At 39.8% G+C, this 14,734-nt stretch overlaps 1 protein-coding gene across 1 annotated transcript; it reads left to right on the forward strand.

The window, feature by feature from the left end:
• The first annotated feature begins 3,761 nt into the window (after window positions 1–3,761).
• Window positions 3,762–10,105, forward strand: LOC136208431 (probable serine/threonine-protein kinase PIX13). The gene is made up of 6 exons (XM_065999294.1): window positions 3,762–4,263; window positions 4,369–4,715; window positions 7,202–7,337; window positions 7,423–7,565; window positions 8,370–8,493; window positions 9,415–10,105. Exons 1-6 carry the CDS (start codon window positions 4,173–4,175, stop codon window positions 9,828–9,830), a joined length of 1,257 nt encoding a protein of 418 aa, XP_065855366.1. The 5' UTR covers window positions 3,762–4,172; the 3' UTR covers window positions 9,831–10,105.
• The last annotated feature ends 4,629 nt before the right edge of the window (window positions 10,106–14,734 follow it).

Here is a 14,734-nt window from a genome sequence, read left to right on the forward strand (position 1 = left end):
ATAATCAGCTAACCGCTAAATGCTAACAGTTATTTATCAAATATGATCAAAATTGGTCCACGTGTCTATGTGTCCAGCTTTTTGCAGGTATTTATTTAGTATGGTATCAGTTTTATTTATTTAATTTGCTTCACTATGCATTTAATGGCTTGAAATGAAAGTCATTCTCGTTCTTTAACTTTGACTTCTTTCAATTTCCATTTCTCATAAATTTGAAGTCCTGCATAAAACGTACGTATATAGTGAATTCATATTATTATGTATAAAATATATATATTTTTTCGTAATTTTTTTTATAAAGAAAAGAAAAAGTCAATGGAAACTCATACTTCTCCACGTGCTACAAGAAAACTCGGTCTTTCGAAAGGTTTATTGCAAGTTTGATTTTATTCCAAAAAATATATATTTTTTTAATTCTTGATTATAAAATATGATATATTTGTTTTTTATAATTTAGTTCCTAATCTCAATCATATAGTCGGATTCTAAATATACACTCCTAATTTCTAAAGAACGTTTTAACTTACGGAAATGGAAGATAGATACAAAGCATATAGATATATGGACCAAACATGTACATAGTGGTTGTATCTTTCACCTATTTCTATAAATGGTTACTTTCAAAGAAGCACAGTATACATAATCATTCTGACTTCACTCTGATTTCTAAGTCATTCTTACTTCACTATCAGCATCGGAGGAGGGACGTTGTACACCGACCCATCTCTAACAGTTTGTTGATTCATTCTTAGGTGAATCAGATTCAGTCTATCAAGCATACGTCATAGATTGAGAGACATCAAGTGGTGTCGTGAGCATGGATCGAACTTCCCGATATGACTCAGATGAATAACTTCGCGCTTCAACCTGTTATTCAGCCGGGTTCAAATATTCCAAGTACTTTAGCCACTCAAACGAGAAAACATGGCCTCATTCATGTTGATGATAACTTGCCGGAGCCATTGCATATCGCTCCAATATTAGACCAGAAAATCGAAACATGCTTAGGATCTCTAGATCACGAGCAACGTAGGTTTATGGACGAGATGATAAAAAAATCCTATATACAACATGAGCTTTGTTCAAGAATCTATGAACATTCTAAGGGCATAGGACGCTATGCAAATGGAGGTAATGCAAGCTGAGCTAAAGGAAGCAAAAGAGGCAAGTAAACATGTAGACAAACATAACTCCATGGCATGTTCTACAGAACATCATAGTGTCTGAACCTATCCATAAAAATAAATGCATCGTAAGAATCTCAACATGGAATGGACAAAGGTCGATCAAAGGAAAGGACCGTTAGTCCTATACACCGAAGGCATCATCATTCGCCAACACATCCTAAACAGCCTCATCGAATGGAAAATTCAAGATCTCCAAAGAGACATATATGTGTTCATCATGATTCCACCAAATCTATGTTGCGGAGATGTGAGGCATAGTTGATCTTCTCAGTATAAAGTCAAATTGGTTTTCTGAGATCTTCATCGTCCTCCTTAGCCTTTGTTTGATCACTCGCTCCCAAAGTTTCATAGTGTGACTCATTAATTTGATTCCTCGATAGTTGGCACAATCTTGGACATTGCCTTTGTTTTTATACAAAGGGATCAAAATACTGTTCCTCTATTCTGATGACATCTTATTGTTTCTCCAAATCTTATTGAAGAACGTCGTCAACCATTCAATTCATCTCTCTCCCAAACATCTCCAAATCTCAATAGGGATGCCATCTGATCCTACTGATTTCTTCAATCTCTCATCTTACTTAATGCCATTTTGACTTCACCATTTTGAATTCTCCGCATGCAGTCACGATTTATCACATTGTGAAGGATACTTATATCTCCAACATCTTGTCCACGATCTCCATTATACAACTCATCAAAATAGGACCTCCATTATTCCTTGATATTCTTATCTCCAACTAGGACTTTTTGGTCCACATTCTTCACACATTTAACTTTTTCGAAATCTCGCGTCTTCCTATCTCTCATCCGCGCAATTCTATATATGTCTCTTTCCCCTTTCTTCGTATCCAATCTTGTATACAGATCCCGATTCACCTTCGCTTTAACATCTCGTATGACCTTCTTTGTTTCCATTTTAGCCTCTTTGTATTTTTCGTAGTTTTTATTACTCCTGCATTTCCCCAATAGTTTATAGGATTCTCGCTTACTCTTTATTGTTTGCCGTACTTCTTCTGTCCACTAAGATGTGTCCTTACCCGGTGGCATGCTACCTTTAGATTCCCCTTTAAAGTCCAAATATCTTTTGTGGTCATCTCGTCTGCAAAATTTTGTTGGTTCTCCCCTTGCAAATTCCAACACTTAATCTTAGTCTCCACTTGTGGTATTCGTTTTCTTAGACATCTCCTACTTCGAAAATCAAGCACCACAACTCTATGTTGGGTTGTCGTACTCTCACCAGGGATTACCTTACAATCAATATAACTCTTTCTCCAAGCATTCCTTACTAGGAAGAAGTCAATTTGGCTCGCATTACCGCCACTCCGATAAGTCACTAAGTGGGAGGTTCTTTTCGTAAACCAAGTGTTCATGATACTCAAGTCATAAGCTGATGCGAATTCCAGAGTATCATTTCCTGCTTCATTTCTATCTCCAAAACCAAAACCTCCATGAACACTCTCAAACTCATCTCGCCTAGAACCCACATGTCCATTAAGATCACCACCCAATATCATCTTCTCATCCCTAGGAACCTATTGTACCACTTCCTCCAAGTCCTCCCAAAAATCTTGTCTTATAGAGGAATCTAATCCTATTTGTGGTGCATATGCACTTATGACATTCACAACCTCATCCCCTATCACAATCTTAATACTCATAATTCTATCGCTCTTTCTAGACACCGTTACTACATCATTAATATACCCCCTATCAATAAGAATACCTACCCCATTTCTACCATTATCCTTTTCTGAGTACCAAAGCTTATAAACCCAAGGAGCTATCTCTCTAGTCTTGGCTCCAACCCACTTGGTTTCTTTTAGGCACATTATATTTATTCTTCTCCTCTTCATAACATCTACAATTTCAACTAATCTTCCTGTCAAAGAGCCTATGTTCCATGTCCCAAAGCGTAACCTACTATCCCTACCCGTATTATTACCGTTACTGTGGACTAGCTCATTTACCCGCATGTGCCCATCATGTGGGAACCCTTGCACATTTGACACTACCCCCGGGCCTCAGGATGGCGCACCGCTTCAGGACGATGACCTACCAACCCTTGCACATTTTTCACTACACCCGGGTCTATGAAGTGTAGCGCATCGCTGAGTAGGCAACGCCCACATGGTATTCATATTTTGGTTCATGTCCATAAGATGTGGCTAAGTTTTACGCTGGCCACCACAAACCTACTGCAACCCTCCTCCTTTGTCCGGACTTGGGACCGACCGTAAAATGCCACCAAGTGACTCTCACAGGCGGAGTTCTAAATATTATTAATGCAAAAAATATTAATTAAATTAAAGTAAATAAAATTTATATATAGGATCCACTCAAATAAAGTGTAAACTAAAGATGATTTTTGTTGGAAGTGTTTTGTAATTGGAGAGTTTTTTTTTTTTTTTTTTCCGCTTAACACATCATTTGTAATTAAGTTTTTTTTAGGTGGTATGGTCCAACCATTAAGGTGCTCTTGTCCCATTTCAAATACTTAGTTGAGGAGCACTTTGGTCTACTACTTAAATAGCAATAACAATGGAGAATTTACAGAGCAATGCTCTAAACCCACGCCTTGTTGACTTATTTATGTCTACACCAACACACGTTGTCTTTTGCTACATATAATAACGGCAGCGACAATTCACCTCAAAGTTCATCCTTTTTTCCCCCTTTTCTCTTGGATTCATCCTATAAATTGGGGAGAAAAAAAACCCCAAATCAAAACAAGACAAAAAAATATGTTACAAAACGAGTGAATTCATGGTAACTGCGAGGAAAAAGAGTTCAGCTTCTCCATCCACACAAAGTTAGAAAATTTTCATGTTCATATTAGCAAAAACAAAACCCCCTTTTTCTTTCCTCAACTTTTCCCCCTTTTTTTCTTCATTGGTTCCTTAAAGCTTCAACCTTTAGCATATAATTCTCCCTTACCAACATGTTTTAGCATCATCTAAGAGAGGAAAAAGTACTAAAGTCAATATGGGTAATTGTTTTGGGTTTGGGTTTAGGATTCCTTCTGATGATGCTAATCCTAGCTCAAGAATCAGTACAAATAACCCTCCAACCCCAGGTATGTGATGTGATTTTCCTTAATTCTGCTTAATTTGGGGGTTTTGGGGGATTTGGGGGGTTTTTAATTGATCTGATCTGTGTTTTTATTGTGTTAATTTAAAAGGGTCATCAGGTAATTATTACAATACAACAACAACTATGGATTTCTCTGCAACTACAAATAGTACAAGAAGTCAATTTTCAGCAGCTGCAAGTGAAGGAAATGATGAAGGAAACCCTAATGGTCAAATATTAGAAGCACCCAATATGAAAGAATTCACCTTTGCTGATCTGAAAAGTGCTACTAAGGGTTTTAAAGCAGATACTTTGTTGGGTGAAGGTGGGTTTGGTAAAGTTTATAGAGGATGGATTGATGAAAGGACTTTTGCACCTTCAAAAAGTGGAATTGGAATGGTGGTTGCTATCAAAAAATTGAACTCAGAAAGTATGCAAGGGTTTCAGGAGTGGCAGGTAGGTATTCTTTCTTTCTTTCTTACTTCAATTATGCAAGTGGAAATTGTTTGTTTTTGTTTAAATTGGGAATATTGTTTGTTTCTCATTAAATGAAAGTAACCAGATTCAAAAATTCATCATTAAATGCTGGGTCCAATGGTACAGTTAGGGTCATAATTGAATGAAAATGCCATTCTAACTAAGTCACTTGTGTAGAGCCATATACTGGGGTGGATACAGTGGGCCTGGGGTCCATCCCTTCGCCTCCGTCAATGTGTAATCCGTTCCACTGGGTTGCCCTGTGATTAAATCTCGCCCTAAAAGGGACACATGGGCTAACTCAAGAGCCAATAGTGTCCATAAAGTTCCACCCTATGGAGACATTCGAATGCCTGATTCTCCTAGTTCCTAGTGTACTAGGGTGGATCGCTTAAGCTAATGCCGACTGAACAGGGGTGGCGGAGATCCAATGCCGGAGTAGTCCCTGACCCCTATAGGTGTTGCTTATACCAACTCGGGCTCTACCATCAGTGTATGTTGATATATCCCATTTGCCACTCTATGTCGAAGCCTTCTCCTAGTTCCTAGTGGACTAGGGTGGACCGTTGAAGCCACTGCCGACGGGGTGGCGGAGATCCAACACCAGCATGGTCCCTGCCCATATAGTGTTGCTTATACCAACTCAGAATCTACCATTAGCGTATGTTGATATGTCCCATTCGCCACTCCATGCCAAAGCCTTCTTGTAGCTTTGCCCATACTTGGGGTTGAGTTTGCCTATGGTCAAACTCTCCCTACACTGGGGCAGGCTCCTCCGGCAGGAGCCTCCGGAACCACCCTGATAAGTTATGGTAAATTAGTTTGATACCTTTAATTTATTGGGGATTTGATAAATTAGTTTGATACCTTTAATTTGATTAGGGATTTGATAAATTAGGAATTGTTATATTATATAATTGTTTGATTAAACACAATTTTTTGGTTGTAGTATAAACGGTTAAGGTTCGGGTGGTTAATTAACTCATTGAGTTTGTATTTAGTTACAAAATTCAATATATGATAAACGATAAATTTCCCAAGTTTGTTCAAAATGACTCAATTTTACTTTTATAGTCTTAATCTAGCTTAATCTTGAGAAGTTTTATACGATAAATTGGTTCTTGACTACTGAGGTGATAATATGTATATATACGGGAAAAAAACATTTTGGGCGTGTTTGATTTAGCAATTTTTTTTTTTTATGCACACGTGTAAATTTGACCCCCCAGCCGACCAATCTTGTATTCGCTATATAGTTAGTTATTGCAATCAGATATTGTTTAGGTAAAATTTTCATAACTTCAATGCTTTTCATTTTCAATCAAGTTCTTGAATTTCAGGGCTGGTTCTTGATCATTTGGCTAGTGGCTGAATGTCTGATCAGGTTCTAAGCTATGTTGCACGGACACTTCTCGTTAATAGCGTTTCCGCGATTCATGTTATGGTTATGTTTTAGAAATAATGTTTCGGGTGTCCGTTTCAGTGTGATTATCTGTGCAACATAGGTTCTAAGTTGCACATTTAGCATTCTAAATTAATTCTGTATAATGTCTCTGTAACTTATGTTACCTAAATTCAGTTTTTATTCTGATAATGCAGTCGGAGCAGAGCCGCATAGTTAGTTATTGAAATCCGAAATAGATAAAATTTGCATAACATCAATGCTTTTCATTTTAAATCAATTCCTGAATTTCAGGGCTGGTTCTTGATCATTTGGCTAGTGGCTGAATGTCCGAATAGGTCCTAAGCTATGTTGCTCGGACAGTTCTCGTTAGTAGCGTTCCCTCTTGTCCGTGTCCATTTTTGTTTGAAGGTTATTTTATGACGGTTATGTTTTACAAATAACGTGTCCTGTGTCCGTTTCCATGCCTGTGTTCATTTTCGTTTGAAGGCTATTTTATGATGGGTTTGTTTTAGAAATAACGAGGGCGAGCCTTGGTGCAATGATCGTGTGACCGAGAGGTCACGGGTTCGAGTCTTAGGAGCGGCCTTTTGCCAAATAAATTGGCAAGGAAAGGCTTGCCCCAACACACCCTTGTGGTGGGACCCCTCCCCGGACCCTCGCTTAGCGGGGACGCGTAGTGCACCAGGCCGCCCTTTATGTTTTAGAAAAATAACGTTTCCCGTACCCGTTCCCGTACCCGTTTCCTAAACTATGCTGTAGCATTATAAATTATAACTTATGAATTTCAGCGCTGGTTCTTGATCATTTGGCGAGTGGCTGAATGTCTGAATAGGTCCTAAGCTATGTTGCACTTACACTTCTCGTTACTAGTGTTTCCGCGTTTTGAGTCCGTGTTTTATGAAAGTTATGTATTAGAAATAACGTTTGCCGTGTCCGTTTTCGTTCCAGTATCCGTGCAACATTGGTCCTAATTTGCACATTTTGAATTCTAAATTAATGCTTTGTATAATGTCTCTATAACTTACGTTACCTAAATTGAATTTTTAATCTGATAATGCAGTCGGAAGTGAACTTTCTCGGAAGGCTATCGCATCCGAACTTGGTTAAATTGTTAGGATATTGTTGGGAAGATAAAGAGTTGCTTCTCGTGTATGAATTTATGCAGCGGGGAAGCTTGGAGAATCATCTTTTCCGAAGTAAGAATGATAAGGAATAAGGGCTAACTAGTGTTAGCTTATTCTTGGTAACTTTGGTTAATTATCGGGTTCGTTTTTTGTTCAGGAAATGGTGGAGTTGAACCGTTATCTTGGGAGTTACGGCTCAAGATAGCCATTGGAGCAGCTCGGGGTCTTGCTTTTCTGCATACTTCAGATAAGAAAGTTATTTACAGAGATTTCAAGGCTTCAAATATACTGCTTGATGGGGTAAGTTTTACCGCAATATACTGTTTGATTGAACTGCTAAACGATTTACGGTTATGTATAGCTCTTATTGAGTCGTAACTACTACTCTACTTAAAACGAGCTCAATGCTGAAAAAGTTTAGCGAATACCGGTTCTTCGAATAGGGTTTTCACGTTTTCCTTTATGCATATTAGATGGGAAATCGGGCTAAGTTCGATTGATAATTCATATTAGATGGAAAACCGTGCTAAACCGAGCTGAATTCTATGTTGTCGTTTCTTTTTCATTGAACCTAAATATATCTTCGAGTTGATAATAAAGCTCGAAATCGATTTTTATATCTTATTGCTTGGCGCAACGGTAAACGTTGTTGTCGTGTGACCAAGAGGTCACGGGTTCGAGTCTTAAAATTGGCAGGGGAAGGCTTGCCCCCAGTACACCCTTGTGGTGGGACCCCTCCCCCGACCCTCGCTTAGCGAGGACGCGTAGTGCACCGGGCCACCCTTTATTGCTAGCTAACACCAAATTTTTGGACCTCCAATTTCCAAATAGGAGTGGCACTGGCAAGTCGGGTTGGTGTGTCATAATCGTGTTATGTTATCCACAATGTGCCATGTAATTATAACGATATAAATGCACTAAAAATGATAACCATGTTAAACAAGTCGGGTTGTCGTTGTAAATCGCGTCATTGTATCAGAAATTGCCCGCCTACCGATATGGCAATGCCTTATTTAGTTTCTACTTGCAATATATGTTACTCTTATATTGTATTTTCCGGCATTCATAAAGCGTTTAATTACTTCATCTTCCTTAACTTTTCAGAGTTACAATGCAAAGATATCGGATTTCGGGTTGGCAAAATTGGGGCCTTCGGGTGGTGACTCACATGTGACAACCAGGGTTATGGGAACTTATGGTTATGCTGCTCCTGAGTATATTGCAACAGGTAACGCCGTAAGTTGCAAAATTTGAATCATTGTGTCCATTTTCCGACAACTTAGTCGCAAAATGTTTCAAAGATCAAGTTAGTTGAAAGAATGAAATGATTTCCGATGAACTAAATACTGGTCCGGGAAGTCATTTCAGCTATCGATGCGTTAGTTTATGACCAATTTCACCCATTTTTTATAAAGATATAGCAGATTAAACGTCAATTTGACGCATCAATTGCAACCGCAGGGGCTGTGTAGCCCTTGAAGTAGACACACGTGTCAATCTCGCTGTTGAAGCGAAAAACACAGCTGTTTTACAGTAAAGAAGTAGGGGTGTAAGCTAGCCGAGCCGAGCCCGAACCTATGTAGGCTCGGTATTGGCTCATTAATATCTCGAGTCGAACCCTCTCGAATCGAGCTTTGATGAGCCGAGCTTTGTCCGATTTTATTGTCGGATTGAAAGTAGGATGAATTCTCATTGTGTACTAGAATATTGTATCAAATTGTTCTTAGGGTAAATAATTTATTAGTCCCCACATTTTTACGTAACACACTATTTAATCCCCTATTTTGAAAAACACATTATAAGATCCGTATATTTTGTCAATATTAACCCTGTGGTCCTTTTATCAAATTTTTTTTTAGATTTTTATCCGAACATATCTTAGTTTTCATAGTATAATACAAAATGACCATGTTACCTTGTTATTTTCTATTTATCTGTTTATACCAATATAACGATTAAAAATCTAAAAAAAATAGACAAAAGGATCAAAGGATTAATATTGACAAAAGATAGGAACCTTATAATGTGTTTTTCAAAATATGGGGACTAAACAGTATGTTAGGTAAAAAGTGGGGGATTAATAAATTATTTACCCTTGTTCTTATAGCTATATGAATCAGCTGACATAGTGTTTTCCTATCGTAATCAGGTCATTTATACATAAAGAGCGATGTATATGGCTTCGGGGTGGTGCTGCTTGAATTGATGACAGGCTTAAGGGCACTTGATACAAAGCGTCCAAACGGACAGCAAAACCTTGTTGATTGGTTGAAGCCGATTCTCTCGAACAAAAAAAAGTTGAAAAACGTTATGGACTTAAGAATAGAAGGACAATACACATCGAAAGCGATGTTACTAGCCGCACAACTTTCCTTAAAATGTATTGGATTGGATCCTAAAAGCCGTCCGGCTATGAAAGAAGTTCTCGAGGCACTAGAACAAATAGATGCAATCAAAGAAAAGCCGAAGGGGAATAAAAGTACCAGTTCCTCAAGTTCCAAAACTTCTTCTTACCGTAGTCAACGGCGAACTCCTCCCTGTTCCCCACGCGGTGGAAGGTTGTAAAACACTCCGACACGAGCTGGAGTACATTAGAGGAGGAATTGAAAGAGAAGGTGAGTCGAAGTCGTCGTGTTTTGTCCGACGAATTCAATGTTATTGAGGTGATATATCATTAACATGATTTATTTTTTATTTATTTGAATTGATGATTAAATGATCATATATTTTTTAGTGATTTATTGTAGTTTTTGGCAGATTTTGTTATAGTTTTTTTTTGTAAAGAATGTATTATTTTCTAATTTAATTGTGGATATAGCAAGGATAATGTCTTGATTTCAGCTTGTTTGATAATTAAGTTATCCTTTTGAAATTTTTTATTTTATTTTAATAGCAGTTATCAGTAGTGTTCGTATGGATCTTGAATGATAAAACACCTTTTCTTTTATGAGAATGCTAAAATTTCATTAAGTAATAAGATTGATAGTACAACATGAAAATAGTAAGGAGTGAAACCTCACATATATATAGGCAAAGCCTATTACATGATCCACAAAGGCAGGAAAAAGACTATAAAAAACAAAAAAACCATAAAAAGTACATCTAAAATAGAAGACCGTTGAAAAATATATTTATCGTAACTCCAGATTCGCAACGGAGCAACGGTAGTCAAATCTTCATCATTTGAACCATTCTGAAACTTCGGATCTAAGTCTTGATGACTTATGGAGAATTTCTGTTCAGCTTCCGTCCCTATGGGGGGCGTCGTTGGGTTCGACGGGAGGAAGCTCCGATGCCAAAGTCAGTATAAAGTATGAAAGAGTAAACTGAATTGACAAAGTAAGGTTTCTAGGATTGTGTGTATGTGTACCTTGATAGCTTTGAGATGCAAACTATATATAGTAGTGAAGTTGTAACCATTAGTAACTAGAAAGTCTCCATTAATGCTTCATTAATGGCGGTTACTGGTTTCCTTTAAGTATGCCCGTTAGCTTATTAATAGCTTATTCATGGTATTTATTGCGGGATCGGCTCAGCTGTTCCGCTGGCGGATTGAGAGGTTATGGCGATTCGCCACATAGGTTCGTCCGCGGATCCCTTGTGGTGAGGTCTTGGTGATCCGCCTATCGGATCCCCTTGCTTGATACGCCGTAACATTCCGGTATCAGGCGGTCAATACGTGGCCGTTCTAGGCGAATATCTCCTTTGATCCTTTGGATAATATCCCAATGTTATCAGAAGCCCCCCTAAAGTTCCTTTAAAGTCCTTTAGGGCTTTTGAGCTTCTTCGCGCGCCGTCATGATGACTTGCATTAATGGTCACTCTGTTCGATGCCAATCGACGGATGACACGTGTCATGGGCGCGCCGCCCGAGGGGATAGAAATCGTCTTCTTCTTTCCTCTCTTTCTCTTTCTATTGCATTTGCATTCTTCTCCCATTTTCGTCGAGTTCCTTTGCCCAGAGTTCTTCCAGAGTTCGAAATCTTGCAGAGCTTTTAACTCACATGTAAGTGGATTTTTGCTTTGATTGCTGAATGTTTAGGAGTTCCTCTTCATCTTCTGGGTCTACTTTTGAGCCTTTTAATTTGACTACTTCTTCCGAAACCGTAGTTAGCTGGACTTCTTCCTCTTTGGAGAATTCTAATTCTTCCGAAGGTACTGTTAGTTGAGATTTAGCTGAGTTGCGTAACTCAGCGTGTAATAGTGGTCGAACTCGTTCAGGTAGGATTCGGAACCGTCCCGGCGCCGTTGCTCGTCTTGCTCCGGCGATAGATTCTAGGTGGTTTTCGGGGATGGAGGCATCTTCTTCAGCCCCGTCTAGGAAAAAGGCGCCTCGTGCGGAGTCCACTTCCTCTCGTATGAGCGCCGCGGATCTAGCGAGTCTGGCGGATCGTTTTCCTTGGATAAAGGAATATGAGTCTATGTTGGTGGAAGCTCATCAGCGACCCGCCTGTCCGCCAACGGGGTATTTATCTGTATATAGTTGTCACGTAGAAAGAGGGTTCCGGCTTCCTCTTCCTAAGATGATGGCGGACATCTTAGCTTACTTTGACATCACTGTCAGCCAGCGGCATCCAAATGGCTGGTTAGATGTAGCTCTGGATTGTTACTTAGCTTCAAATTTAGGGGTAGTTTGTAACCCTCGTGTCTTCCGAACTCTTCACAAACCGACGAAACGAAAAGCCGAGTCTTTTTACACCTTTGCTAAGTTTGGAACCTATTCGCCGTTTAGCGGCAAGATGTCCAATGTCCATCTTTGGGATGAAAAGTTCTTCTATGTAAAGATAAAGGAGGGCGAATCTCTAGGCTTTCCGTCGGTTTGGGGTGCCAGGCCCTTGCATATGGCTGGAGACATGCGAATATTGACAGACAGGGATGAGCAAGTGGCGAATGTCATGAAAAGTGTCAAGGCGGAGGCTTGGACATACGCCGATGCCTTGGACTTGAATGGCATCCCTTTGATCCGCCAGGAAGGGAACGAGATCACTTATGTGAAGTTTACACAACTTGATGAAGGTAACTTTGTTTTTCCTTGAACCTTGATTATTTTACGGTTCTTTTGTCAGGGGTTTGTCTAAGGCCAGTCACGCTCTTGTAGAGATACACAAGAAACAGAATGAGGAGGCGGCTCGAAAGAAGGAGCAGGCAGCGGATCCCCAGAAGGGCGCAGGAAAGCGTCCTGCTGATACAATGGCTGATCTTCCTCTGCAGAAGAAAAAGAAGCATGCAGTGTCCGACGGATGAAAGTTTATGGCGGATGCCATGAGAGCCGCGATACCCACCGTGGAGAAAGAACAGGTAAGATGTTTTGATGTTTCTTCTTTCCACATTGTGAGTCTAAGTTTTGACCTTCCAATCTTTGTGCAGATGGTGAAGCCTGATCTAGGCGGTTACTGGTCCGCCAAATATGGTGACGAGGGATCTTTGAGGAATGAATCCGTCATCAATGACCTGGACGAAGCTCTTGGTCAATTAGGCGAGGTGCGGAAGAGTCAAAACGAGATCCCATGACCAGCCCATGTTCAGATGGGAAAAACGGAGCTTCTCACGGTAAATTCATATAGGCATCGTGATCAAAGGTCCCCAATATATAAAGCTACACTACGCAGCAAAATTGAATTTCCTCGCAACCAACAATGCAGCTGAGTATGAGGCCTTAATATTGGGACTACGCCTGCTAAAGGAAATCACTCCCGAGCGGATCGTGATCTACAGCGATTCCAAATTAATGGTCAACCAGGTGATCAAAAATTTCGAGGTCAAAGATGACATTCTTGCCAAATATGTTGAAGAGGTCAAGAAACTGCTAAATCACCTCGAAGCCAAAGACACCAAGTGGGAATTGATCCATGTACCCCGAGGATCCAACACAGAGGCTGATCACCTAGCCAAAATGGCTTCAAGCAAGGAGCATTGGGCGGATCTGCAATGCCCGTTCGAGGTTAAGACAGCACCGGCATTCGCCTCAGAGACAGTATCCTTACTCATGTCTGTGGAGAATGATTGGAGATCACCAATCCGCCAGTATCTAACAGATGGAGCATTGCCTTTGGACAAGGAAGAAGCTCGGCGGATCGTAAGAAAGGCGGCCTATTTCTCCGTGATAAATGATTGCCTATACAGGAAGTCTTTTAGCCACCCCTGGCTGAAATGCATCGTGCCGGAAGAGGGACAACAGATCCTCAAAGAGTTACACATGAAGGCGCATGTGGAGCTCATGAGGCATCTGCCTCCATTTTGAAGCAATCCAGGTTAGCAGGATTTTATTAGCCTACGGCGGAACTTGATGCTCAAAAGTTTGTGGAGTCTTGCCATAATTGTCAGATTCATGCAAATGAATCACACACTGCTAAGCACCTTCAAAAGCCCACCTGCACCTTCTGCCGAAGAAGCCTCATCTGTGTACATCGTCCATTCCTCAACTTTGGATTTGGGGAGATTCATCCCCTCTTCAGTGAATTCATTCACAAAGTCTGCCAAGACTTGACTTTTCAGGGCTGATCGGCTTTCATAACGAACATCGAACTCTCCTAGGCGGATTGCCCATTCCATCAACCTTCCTGAAGTTTCTGGCTTTTGCAACACTTTCCTCATTGGTATACTTGTACGAACTATGACAGTATGAGCTTGAAAATAAGGCCTGAGGCGTATTGACGTGGTGACGACGGCCAGTGCCATTTTATCCAGTTTGGAATATCGGGTCTCAGCATCCTTTAATACTTTGCTCACGTAATAGATAGGATATTGCTGGTGTTGGGGTTTAGTGTCCTATAGACAATTGTTGCAGGATACAAACTTAATGTAAATGAATTGTTCTTTATAACATTTGTTTTAATGAGATATATGTTTTATAACTATATAAAGGCAATCCCTTTTAAGCACTAAATAAAGTCTAATAAAAGGAAATCCGTAAGTTTGTTTAAAGTGATTATAAAGTGTTCATACAAGCATGAAGTGAGACAAAACTTTATAATAAACTAATAAACTTAAAACCACCCCAAGTCAAGTGATATGTTTAGGATTGATATATCACGGTTGAGACTTGTATGTAACAATGTCTTCTGCACAACAGAAAGCTGATCTCACAAGCTTCATATATATAGATATCTGGACAGTTACATAGATCTGATGAAACATCGTTCATTAGGATTGGGGATCCGATTTGAGATAACAGGATGGGTAGATTCATCCTTGTCACCTGTTCATCTCATTGGTATTAATAGGTATAACTAATCCTCAGACTCAAAGGAATGTTAATTGGTCATCCTGAATTACTGAATGTGAGACTTTGATCCTGCGGTCCCACGATCCTTAACAGAGATGACTCTGGGGTGTGAACTGCAAAGGTTGGGTGTCACAGGAGGTAATTTCAGGGTAGTTATACATTGGATTGAGCATTTATCACTCCCGATTAATGGGAGATACATCCAAAGATCACTTGTGGAAGAATCGACTCTAAATCCTTGCAA

The sequence above is a fragment of the Euphorbia lathyris genome, chromosome 10, assembly GCF_963576675.1.
Source record: "Euphorbia lathyris chromosome 10, ddEupLath1.1, whole genome shotgun sequence".
Lineage (NCBI taxonomy): Eukaryota > Viridiplantae > Streptophyta > Magnoliopsida > Malpighiales > Euphorbiaceae > Euphorbia > Euphorbia lathyris.

What these genes read in the sequence shown, in the direction of transcription:
- LOC136208431 (XM_065999294.1), top strand. Translation starts at nt 4,173, where the DNA reads ATGGGTAATTGTTTTGGGTTTGGGTTTAGGATTCCTTCTGATGATGCT. An exon ending in AAATAACCCTCCAACCCCAG is followed by an intron (nt 4,264 to 4,368) that starts GTATGTGATGTG and finishes TTAATTTAAAAG; the next exon opens with GGTCATCAGGTAATTATTAC. An exon ending in CAAATATACTGCTTGATGGG is followed by an intron (nt 7,566 to 8,369) that starts GTAAGTTTTACC and finishes TTAACTTTTCAG; the next exon opens with AGTTACAATGCAAAGATATC.